The sequence below is a fragment of the Bombus impatiens genome, unplaced genomic scaffold, assembly GCF_000188095.3.
Source record: "Bombus impatiens unplaced genomic scaffold, BIMP_2.2 scf_2136, whole genome shotgun sequence".
NCBI lineage: Eukaryota > Metazoa > Arthropoda > Insecta > Hymenoptera > Apidae > Bombus > Bombus impatiens.
The window spans coordinates 189,971-202,674 of NT_178555.1; the positions used below are offsets into that span (position 1 = coordinate 189,971).

Genomic DNA, 12,704 nt, shown 5'->3' on the forward strand with positions numbered 1-12,704 from the left:
CACTTTCGCGCCTTCTCATCATTCCCCGCCCACGCATTCGGTGCCCGCTGCTTCGCCACCACCTATGCAGGCCCAGCTGCAGCAACAACAGCAACAGCAACAGCAACAGCAGCAGCAGCAGCAGCAGCAGCAACAGCAACAGTCGATGCCGCAACAGACGATATCGCACACGCAGCACGTGCAACACACCTCGGTCGTTATGAAGACCGTTCCGCCACCCGGCAACGGGGCCGGTGAGGTCGAGGAGATCAACACGAAGGAACTGGCGCAGAGGATCAGCGCCGAATTGAAGAGGTACAGCATACCGCAAGCGATATTCGCCCAGAGGGTTCTGTGCCGTAGCCAGGGCACGCTCAGCGATCTACTGCGCAATCCGAAGCCGTGGTCGAAGCTCAAGAGCGGCCGCGAGACCTTCCGACGAATGTGGAAATGGCTACAGGAGCCAGAGTTTCAGAGAATGTCAGCCTTGCGGCTAGCAGGTTAGTCCTTCAGTCGAAATATCTCTTACGATACAGCGACACACTCCTTTTCTCGTCACCTTTATCTTTGCTAACCTCTCTAACTGGAACAGTGTCTGCAAATGTACTTATAATTATATATTATGTCTATATTCTAACCAAAAAGAAGAAACAAAATCGCGCTATCGTCTCGAGCGCGCGCGCGCGTCTAATCCGTGAACGCGGTCTAATCCCTGATTTACGGCTTTCACGCGTATATCGTTGTCGTTCCCCGCGACGCGACGGATCCAGCGTGTCGCTCGCTTCGGGAATCTTTTCGTTATGATTCCCGCCTCGAATTTTGCCTTCTTACTTGATCTTACCTTTGCCAATCGCGAATGCGAAATACTTGCCAACCCGTTCAACAGATGTGCATACATCACCTTCTCAAACAGTCTCTATAGCTCCACGTCGAATCGCGTTTTGCTCGGATATTTCCAAGCTACCCAAAACCTCTCGAAGTACTACGTCTCCGTAGAAAGCTAGCTTATACTGTTCAACAGATTCTGTTCGACTCGTGTCATAATTCTATTCTCCCTTGATCCCTAAAACGTTCAGAAGAATCCAAGATCGAACGTCGATAGTTATTTATTCGTTATCGTTATTTTATATCGTTATTTGGAACGACGAATACGACAAAGGATAACTGTCATATACGCCGAAGGATGTCCGGGTGACAAGAGGACGTGGTGGCTTCGTGAAAATCACAGAGATCACGGACAGTCGGAGGACGGACGGATAAAGAGAGGAAGCAGGGCGGTCTCCGTGTTTTGGAGACGGCCAGACGAAATCGGACGAGCGCGTGCACGCGCGTAAGAGACGCGGGCGGAAGCGCACACGTGGCACCCACGTGGAGAGGCGTTCCCTTCCATATCATTCAGAGATAGACGCGCGGAATAACACTTTTCGAATTCAACATCCTTTGCCCCGGCACAACAGCGCGTACAGGTATTGATCGTGGTCACGCGGTGTTCGCGGCCAGGCGCAGACGCGACCTCGACGACGCCATGTTCGCCATGCCGCCGCCACGCTGTCCGCCATCCCCTCTCCCGCCTTCCGACAACCCTTGTACCATGTCCAACCGAGGAGCGTGTTATCTTCTGCTCCGTGTGATTTCGCGCCGGTGCGTGCGCCCTTCCGCCACTTCTTTCACATTTTTACTCGAACGAGTCACTCGATGACAGAATTATTTCCATCGTTTTGAGATTTTCCATTGGTCGCAAATGGTCTTCTTTCAATGTTCTTCGATATCGAGATTTCACGACGGTGCATGAGATATTTTTCTTTACAATTATTATTTCATACAAGATTTCTTCTCCTCGTTTCGGTTAGGGGTAAAATACTTGTAATTGCAATCTTGTATAGCGGCTATTGGAAATTCCGGTGGGATCTCAATAGGAGATGTTGACGCAGGGTATTGGTTTCTCGGTCTGTTTAGGTAACGAGGTTTAATGACCCGGCGAATCGTTGATTGATGATCTAAGTTTCAGCGGCTCATGGTTTTAGTTTGTACAATTCGAATAGGTTCTCTGACTTCTAATCATCTTCTTGTAGTGGTATATATGTGTATATATCTATGTAGAAAGTGTCATTTTCTGATTATAGGGGAATAGGAGATGAACAGAGGATAAACGATAGTAGTAACATCTGTTCCAACATATTGACCATTGTCTATCTTCTCTTTTTAATTACAAGTCTTTTACGATAACGCGCGAAAACAAAAAGAAAAACGTCATCAACTTTCGAATCAACAGCCACGATAGCAACATTACTTATCGCTATATAATAGACGCAACGCGACGTAAACGTTAGTAATAGCTGTGCTGATATCGACTGAAATTTTCTCTATCCAACTCTAAATCTTTGACCCTATTTGCTATCAATCCCAATGACCAAAACGAGTCGCTATTTCAGACGAGAAATGACTTTTCTGATTCTAACCGTCACGTATATAGCAAAGAAGGTCAAGACACAGAGATGGCAGGGGGTCAGAAATAAGAAAAGCAAACTCGCGTACAGGGAGGACAAACATTTCTCCCAAGCAGCGGGCTCTATTCTCACCCTCTTTCCGCCGTTCCTTTTGTACGATGGCAAAGGCGTAAAGATAATGTCGAGGAGGGGCCAGTAACTATTCTGTAGCCAGTCGAAGCGCTTCCTCCATTCTCCCTTTCGCTTCTTAAAGCCTCGCATAAGGGTCGCGGAAAGGCCAGAAGCGGGGAGCCAGAAGAAAGCGTGGAAGAAAAGGTGGCAGTAGCAAAGGGTTCGTCGACGAAACAATGCTGGGAGAAGAAGGGTTCGATCCAATGCCCTTCAGATTAGAGTCCCCGCCATTGTTTCTCACGTTTCTTTTTCGCTCCGTTTCCAAGTGTCTTGGTGTCGTCTCATTAAAAACACGTTCGAAAGTGGCGCGCGCGCGAAACACAGGCGGTCACCCCCTAGGGAATCCTCAGGATCTCAGCCATCCCCTTTTCTAGGAAGACAACCCATGGTAAAGGTTATTCGATTCCTCGATCGATTCTTCTTGTCATTTTTCTTGAAGAAATTTGTGTGCGATAGAATTCTATTTCTATTTGTAATCTGTACGCATCGAGGCAACGGTTTATACAACTGGGTTTTATGTAATACTGCCGTTCTAAAATAAAATATTCTAATTGCAAGATACATATCATCTGTTTTTTCATCTGTTTTTAGGTAAGCTTATATTATATGTATAGGTTGTTGCAAAATAATGACCAATATCTTTAATTGTTTCTTCAGTTTCGGAGTGGTAGATAAAGACATTTTAATCAAGGAGGGCAGAACAATAGCAGTTCATGTTCCGATAAATAAATTCAGCCGGCGGTTCATTTAATAGAACAATAACTAAATAATTTTATTTCAATAAATACACCGTGGATGCTTATGCATTTATGAGAAGCAGGTGCCAAAATATACAAAATATGTATAATATCCAAAAAACGTATGAAATATTTAGAGTAAAATAATCTTTATAATATATAATAGATGAAATAAATCTCTTAGTTTAGCCTCTATTTCTTTAGTTGCGTTCATAAAAATACACAATTGTATAAATATTCGTATGTTTCTAATAAATGGAATTCCGATAAATTCAGTCACACTGTCAATTACCAGAATATTCTTCTTCCGTAAATACGAAAGTATCGTGTCAGAAAAATGTAACAAATATCAAATGCAAATGTATAAATTTATCAAGAATTATTCAGGACAGATATTTTGAAGTTTCCGTTAGTCCAAATTTTGGTCAGCTGATCGTACGATATAAATAATTGACTTTGCTTCGCACTTTCATCGACGCGTAGTTTTCTCAGAACTAGAAGCTAAAATTTCCACAAGGAAACTACGATTGTTACAAATGAAGAGGACGACTGCGATACCTAAGAACGCTTTCGTTTCGCGGCAACTCGTGCACAGCCGTTATGTATACGGCCTCGTAAATGATTCAGAGCGAGGATCGATGGGAAAGCGGTGCTAATTCCAGTCCCCGTATCTTCGGTTTGTACGCTTGCAATAATGGACGCGCGGCTGTAGTAATAGTCGTATCGATCGTGCCGCGAACTCCGAAGCAACAAACGTTTCGCATTCACCAGCTTTTTCCTTTTTCTCAATCCTACTCTAGTCGAACCTTCGACGCTGTGCCAACCGAATCTTCACGAGCGAATTCAATTTAGACTTTCGATCGGTCTAATTTCGATACGAAAATTCGGTCGACCATGGTTATAGAACGCGGTCGTATCTTTTTTCATTCAAAGACTCCACTTTTTTCTAGCGTATCTCTCCGCGAATCCATAACGCGATGCAACGTTTAACGGGAGAAAAGGTATCGTTGACGACTCGTGCTAGCGCCAAGATCGATTGTTCTCTCGATTGTAAAAACACATTCCACGTGTTTTTTTCCTTCGTTTTACGTGCTCGATCTATTCGTAGATCGCAGAAACGTCATCGGCGACCTCATTACCGTTCGGCCTGTAACCTTGAGGCGACTTTTTCCTGAAAGAAGCAAGCCTCTAATTTAAACTTCATTAACTATGCCTGTAACACGCGTTCCAGGAGCAAACAGCATCGACGAAGATCGAAGATAATAAATCATTTGGCGGTAGACGAAACTTCTACTAGGATTCTATTTCTTCGATATTCATAAGAATATAGTAAAATATACGAAATTGCACAAACGTTCACAATTTAATGCGATTTACGTAGGTGGGTTTTAATTTTACGAATAAGTAGACGAATGAAAGGATCGCCGGAATTTATATTGGAAATTCGTTTTTATCGAAGTCGTGGCAGCTACTGATCGAAATTTATTCGATAATGACTGTCTCTGACTTGCCTCTGACTGTCATTTGCGCTTAATCGCGTTCACCGGTGTTATCGATCGTTAAAACGGGTCAGGTACATTAGTTACAGAGCCAGCGGGTCTCTCCTGTCCACGTATTTACTTTTCCCCACCCTGATGTGTCATTATCCGTCCTCGTAACTGCGTCTCTGATTTCGGTTTTCATGATCGGTGCTCTTTTAGCTCGCGTGCCAACTTTCGCCCAGGGAAAATTGCCAGATTCGTCGTCTGAGCGGTTCCCGATTTTACAATTAACTTCGCTGTTTCAAGCATCGATATGCGACGGATTTTTAATCTGTTTAGATTATTAGTCTGGGTTTTTATCTTCGCGGCTCAAAGTTTGCAGCTTCGAGGTTACATTGTCTTATTTGTTGGTATCTCTGTGATATGAATTTTTGCATATTTTTCTGACTTTAGGAACATCGAAATTTGGGTATTTGAATTGACTCAGCTAAAAGTCGGTCAAAATACTCAAGCTAAATAAATTCAGAATTTTTGTGCAACCAGTCGTCAAAGTTTCAGCGATTCAATGCCAAAAAATTTGATCGGGATAGATTAAAAAATTTGAGTTTACTTTCAAGTTTATTGTTAGATAGTCGTATGTCGATGATCATGCAGGCATGCCAGCAGATCCCAGCCGGTTCTAATCGTGGCTACGCGATGCTCGCGCGCGAAAGAAATTACAGATGCGAATGACAGCTGGCTGGAAAGGTGTCGTTCGCAGGCCCGAAACGCAAGGAATAAAGAAATGGCGGCAAGAAACGAAGAGATATCGAGAATAGGAGGGGAAGGACGAAGGGAGGGAGAGAGAGAGAGAGAGAGAGAGAGAGAGAGAGAGAGAGAGAGAGAGAGAGAGAGAGAGAGAGAGAGAGAGAGAGAGAGAGAGAGAGAGAGAGAGAGAGAGAGAGAGAGAGAGAGAGAGAGAGAGAGAGAGAGAGAGAGAGAGAGAGAGAGAGAGAGAGAGAGAGAGAGAGAGAGAGAGAGAGAGAGAGAGAGAGAGAGAGAGAGAGAGAGAGAGAGAGAGAGAGAGAGAGAGAGAGAGAGAGAGAGAGAGAGAGAGAGAGAGAGAGAGAGAGAGAGAGAGAGAGAGAGAGAGAGAGAGAGAGAGAGAGAGAGAGAGAGAGAGAGAGAGAGAGAGAGAGAGAGAGAGAGAGAGAGAGAGAGAGAGAGAGAGAGAGAGAGAGAGAGAGAGAGAGAGAGAGAGAGAGAGAGAGAGAGAGAGAGAGAGAGAGAGAGAGAGAGAGAGAGAGAGAGAGAGAGAGAGAGAGAGAGAGAGAGAGAGAGAGAGAGAGAGAGAGAGAGAGAGAGAGAGAGAGAGAGAGAGAGAGAGAGAGAGAGAGAGAGAGAGAGAGAGAGAGAGAGAGAGAGAGAGAGAGAGAGAGAGAGAGAGAGAGAGAGAGAGAGAGAGAGAGAGAGAGAGAGAGAGAGAGAGAGAGAGAGAGAGAGAGAGAGAGAGAGAGAGAGAGAGAGAGAGAGAGAGAGAGAGAGAGAGAGAAAACGGTCGTGTAAGCAGTAACTGCCGTAAGCAACGGGGACGAGTGACGTCACGGCCCCTCGTGGTACCCACATCATCTGTCGTCGGTGTAGAGGTGCTTCGAGAAGCAACGACGAAAAAGAAAAAAAAAAGATAAAAAGGGAAAGGAAAAAATATTCAAGAGGTTTCGTCGCGATCGGCGCCTCGTTTCAAGGATGCGTTCTCGTACGCGCAAGGATCACTTCCTGTGAATCTCTCTCACCCCTTCTTTCCGTCTATTCTTTCGCGTATTTCTGTTTTCGTTCGCCGTTCACGATCTGCTCCATAAAATCGAAGGTGGATCCCTCGAGTCTCTCTCGTGCTCCCTTGTGACCTCGATTCCGCTGCTCCTGATAACGCCCTCGTGGCCGTTTGCTGGCAGCTGCTCCCGTTTTGATTCTATTCGATTTGGGCTGTTGCGAGTTTGCCACCGGAGTCCTGTCGAGAGATGGTAATTTACCGGTGAAACTTCTTCGCGTGGAAGGGATGTCCCGGTGTATAGATTTTAGGTAGTATTTACTCGGAGTTACGACACTGTGTCAAAGCCTCTACGATAGCATGGAAATTCTCGTCTCTTAAACAGAGACCTAATTGTTAGTCGTTGTAATTGATCGAAGGGCAGATGGGAGATGCAGAAGGAGTTCTTTAAAGTGTTCGTTTAATTCTTGCGATTGAAAAAATAGAGAGAAAAAGTGGTATCGAGAGAAGATTCATCGTTGGCGTAGTGAAAAATCTCGTGGAAGCACGTGCGTTGGTGCTCGAAACGCGTTTCCTCTCGTCACGGACAATAAAGAGCAATCGATGCGGGCTTTTACGCGACGAAGAGGACGCGCAGCGTGGTGACCGCCGCGGTTTCCGGCCCGTAGTCACAGGACAATTATTTTCAACGTGCTGGCTCCCCTGTTCCCTTGCAAGATTCCTCCTTTTCCAAGTATAGAATGTCCCCTATGCGCATGGCGACCGCTTCGTTTATTAATAACAATCGAAGACGCCGAAACCCGACTATGCTGGGATTTTTCATAAAACTCAACACTCTCCAGTATAGAAAATATAATGTAATTTTTAAGTATGTACATTTGAAGTATAATTCGAAGCACGTTGCACGCTGGTCACGTGGTCACGGTGAGACTTTTTATAGTTGAAAGTTTCAGAAGGAAAACAATCTTTGTTCGCGTTTCTCTTTGTCTAAAGAAGCAAAAGAATACTGTGATATCTTTAATCTCGCTGTGTCTTTTAGTCATTTCCGACATGATCGAAAGATTGGAAAATGACGTAATAATTCAATCTCTAATTCACATAATCTAGTCCAAATTGGCATCGTTATTCGTTAACTTTGTCTGACCGAATTTATTTGATTTTCAAACGACTCTAGCCCGTGATAATATCGTTGGGATGAACATAGAGTTTGAACGAACACAGGAGGAAGATGGGAACGGGTTCCAGGTAGTCGTGATCGCAGCACGCGCCGAAACACGACACTGATCGCTCAAAGAGGCCATACATGCGCTCGCATGTGCGATTCGTACGTGATGCTGACGCATGGCCAGTGAATTCCGCGCGTCTTGAATTGCCTATAGGCCATCGTTTCCGTGGCACATCCTGTCTGGCTTCGCGCGAACTCCGTTTCCATTTTCTATCAGTAAAATTCAGGGCAGATGTCTGTTTCGCAAAAATTTAAGTATTTTAACACGATGTTTTCGAAATGTTCCATGCGAAAGAATATCGTTCATTCGCTAGGTATGTGACACGACCGAGAAAAATAAATTTCATGAGAAATCTGTCTAGAATGAAATGTTTGAAATGAAAAATTATTAACATCAGGAACCCAGATATTTTATCTCATTGCAAATTCCGCTGGTGACTATTTTAGCTTTCTTATTTATATCTGCTTTTTAGTTAAATTATTTTCATTAGTTTCATTAACTATTTCTCATTGAAGCACCGAATGTATTCCGCAAATGAATCATCTATTCGGTCGTGTTATACATAATTTTTAACAATTGTATCGAGTACAATACTTTTCGAGTCTTGAGAGTTTGTTAGGCGTTAAAGCAGCTCCCTTATATGAACATTACAATTTCATTATGTAATTACGACATTCCCATCTTAGTAAACGTCTCATTTATAGACTTAATGTTTGAAGATTTCTAGAACGAACAATTTCAAAAGTGTATCACCTCCGTAGAAAACCGACGATATTACCTTCAATTCTCTGTTTAAATCCGCACGAAAGATTATCCCGTTACACCATGAATTTTACCTCGATCTATATATCTGTCAAAGCGATCCTTTTAAACAAAAGGTCAAAGGTATTCTTTCACAAAGCTCGAAGCTTCGATTTCTTCTCTGGAAACCTGTTTTTAACAATAGATATATCCAAAGATCGGAAACGTAGTAATAATTTACTCTACTTTCTTAATTTACTCTACTTACTTAATCAAAATTTGACCTTTTACAAAAAAAAAAAAAAAAAGAAATTCTAACCTCTTTGACAGTTCGTATATAACTCAGAGAGTATCTTTTTTATCCATTTTACATTTCAAAACTATCGATCGGTGATTCTGCAATTCGAAGAAGCAACGTTATACATACATATAACATCGCGAGCACGAGGGCAGTGACGATTCAAAAGCGGCACGAAATCGATCGATGGAAACTGCCTAGACTACCGAGGGCATTAAACATCGATCCCCCTGGGAAAATCGATTTTTTCCAGAGCCGACAGTGCACGCGCCAGAATCGCGTCCCGGTCGAGCAAGTTTGTTTTCGGATAGCCGTCGACCGAAAGAAAAGGCTATTCGGTAAATAAGCGGTGAATGGCCGCCACAAGGGGAACCAAGGTGCAGATGTCACGTTTGGAACACCTTTTCTGGAACAGCTGTTACGTCGATTTACGGCCTAGGAAAATCCTGACCTTCCATCTCTCGTTTCGCTTTTTATGATCCTAGCCGATTATTAAATCTAAGAATTCAATACTGAAAGAGGAGCTGCTTATAAACGTCGAATTCTCGGACATGTAGTTTGCCAGCTTGTAGTTTGACTACTTGATAGCTGGCAAAAACTGTAATTGCCTGTATCGTCGGTTGATTGAATCTCTGAATCGTGCTGGAGGTTTTGTTTCGATCAGGGAATTCCTATGATTCTTCTGGTTTCGATTAGGGAATGTGATTTTCATTGTAATTGTGGTATAACGAAGGTTAGATGTGCTTATGGCTTTGTTGCAGTTCATGGCGCAGTGAAAAGACTTAAATTATCTGATTTCCATCAGGCAGTTTTAGTGGTTCTCGCAGTAATTGCGTTAAATGCTCTTTCGAATTTTGTCGCAATTTCCGATGAAATGAAAAAATTTCAATTTTGCCACGAATGTTTAAGATCTCTCTGATTATTTTCTGTAAATAGTGTTGCGATGAGAGCGGAAGGCACATAACAACATATAGACGGATAAAAAGACGAAATAGATTTATCGACTTATCTAGGTAGTAAATTATCGTAAGAGTATCAAAGAATCGAACATGTCCGATCATAGTCAAAGTAACTCTCTAAATACCGAATAGGAAGAGCGGCGGTGTATTTGTTCCTGCTATGAACGTTGATTTTCACATCGCGTTCTCGCGAAGGCATTGTCGCGGTCGCTGGAAGCGCGGCTCGAATTAAACTTCACTCAGGTCGTTGATAAACGAAAGGCGACACTGGTATGTTTTACGATAAGCCCGATCTCCTCGAACGACACGGCTCGGTAAACGTTAACAGGAATTCTTTCGCGTCGAACCAAGAAAAAAAGAGTGCCATCGACTCCCGGTGATCGTCGCGAGTCACGACTCTCGTTCCGATGTTTCAGAAGCGACTCGCCTTGATCTAGAACGAAAAACGTCGAATCTTCCCCGTTGTTTACGAGAGTTCTTTCGAATTTTCCTTCCGCGATAACTTTGAGCAATTCGCCTGACTTTTCGAAATGTTATCCTCGTATCATCTTTCTTCGAATTCGTAGAAAGATTTTAAGCTTCGAAAGTTCTTTCACACCTGGAAAGTAACAAATTCCGACAATTACGAAATATCGTTCACCCCGTAGGATCTTCGATAATTTACATATGTACCTTCTACTCTAATAAAAATTTCAAAGATTTCTTCAACCTTCTGAAACTTTCAAAGGGACTCCATATATCCTGATTAAAGTTACCTAAAACGAAAATCTTCGACGTATCAACAAAAGAACAAATAAAAGAAGAGAAAGGAATAAAAAACCTTAAAGTATCATCGAACCTGTTCAAAGAAGCTCGCTAACGAAGTCGATTTCGCGACGAACATCATCGAATCTCCTGTCAAGGGTTGGCCATAGGAAAAAGAGAAAAAAAGGAGGAATATTTCCGGAAAGTTTCGTGATGAATTCTCCCTGAAACTGCCTTCCGCAAGCTGACTCATCCTCCACGTCATGCATGCGGTATATGCCTATGTACACCACACGGAACACATATTACACAAAGTCTCTTTCTCTCTCTTCATCACATTTGCAACAGACACGCATACACCACACACACACACACACACACACACACACACACACACACACACACACACACACACACACACACACACACACACACACACACACACACACACACACACACACACACACACACACACACACACACACACACACACACACACACACACACACACACACACACACACACACACACACACACACACACACACACACACACACACACACACACACACACACACACACACACACACACACACACACACACACACACACACACACACACACACACACACACACACACACACACACACACACACACACACACACACACACACACACACACACACTCTCGCTTTCTACCCTCTTTTCCAGCACGTAGACGTAGCGTAACAGGGTTCTCAGTGGGAACCGGCTTACTGTTACGAGGCATACATGTCAGTCTGCTACTGTTACGTACGTGACTCGCGTATGTACAGGCTGGTACCACCAACGTGGAAGGGGGATGATTCTTCGCGAAGGGGCAGAAGGGAAGAAGGAGAGAGGAAGAGGGGTAACAAAGAGAAGAGAAAGAGGAAAGGAAAGCTCGCGTCGGCCCTCAACTCTTTTTGCGGCACCGGCTCGTTCCCGTTCCGTTTCGTGTTAACACTAGCGCGCACGGTTAATGATTAGTTCGCGCCGCGTTTCGCCGGATCTACCAGCCGCTGATGGCTGTTATTCAACGTCGAGATCGGGACTCGAACTTGTCAGTCGTAACCCTCTCCACCCCTAGGCGACTCTCATCGTATTCAGGTTTTCTTCGATCGAGTTCGAGTGCCTCGATGGAAATTGTTTATTGCGACATCGAAACGACAATTTCAAGTGGATTTCGTGATCGAATATTGGATTCTAGGGGTGAGTTTAGGACAGTCGCGTTTCTCAAGGGCCGTAGTTCGTTGTTTCGCACCGATTAGCCGGCTCGTTCCTTAATAAACGATTTCTATAATTATAATAACGTTTCTGTAATAATATTTCTGATTAGAATTTGTGTGTTCTTCGAGGCGTCAATCTCAATCGTCACGAAACTAGTTTTATTGCTTTTGACTTTCGTCTCGTTTCCTTTGGTTGTTATTCTATTTAACTTTGATAGTTATCGATGAACTCAAAAAAAAGGCGAGATGTTCCTTCATTCCGAGTTTCCAGCGCGAACCAGACTTGGGAACAATTTACAACTTTGTATAATCGTTTCATCGTATATCCGGGTGATTATTCGATGCTGGTTGGTGAAATTGTTCAGGACGTTCGTTGAAGACACAACGGGGGATGATCGAGTGTCTTTCAATTTCGTCTGAAACGATGAAACTTACGAGGGGTGACTTGAGAACGCACTTCTTGAAGCGGTTTAAATACTTCGTTTAGAAACTTATCTTTCGAATTTCGTTTGGTTGGGTCCAAGTATCCTTGTCATCGATTACCATACTACTAAAGATATTACCTGGTACGAGAAGAAACATCCCTTGGAGAAATATCTTCAACTTCCGCAACATGACAAACCCTTGTAAACAGGAGATTTATAGTGGAATTTCACCAATAGAGTCGTATATAACGCAATTAAAAGCATTACTGACTGGTGTTTTAGAAAAGTTTTACATCTAGATTAAATTTTATGTTCAATGTTCAGCGTAGTCTCTTTTTCTTTCCATAGAATCTTGGTCATTTCTGTACAGTTGCCAAAAGCATCAGGAAATTGTAAAAAGATTTAAAAATGCAATTTACTTTCTTCGAGATAATCACTCGCCTTTTCTCCTTACATCCCGTAAAATAAACCAACGAGAATCACTCGTGAATGCCCCCCCCCCC

At 43.3% G+C, this 12,704-nt stretch overlaps 1 protein-coding gene across 1 annotated transcript in view; it reads left to right on the plus strand.

Moving 5' to 3' along the window:
- Nucleotides 1-12,704, plus strand: part of LOC100750216 (one cut domain family member 2-like) — an 84,114-nt gene that overhangs the window by 2,304 nt on the left and 69,106 nt on the right. The window contains exon 3 of the mRNA XM_024371852.2: nt 1-479. This exon is cut by the window's left edge and continues 65 nt beyond it. Coding sequence (XP_024227620.1) covers nt 1-479 — 479 coding nt within the window. The remainder of the gene's footprint in view (nt 480-12,704) is intronic.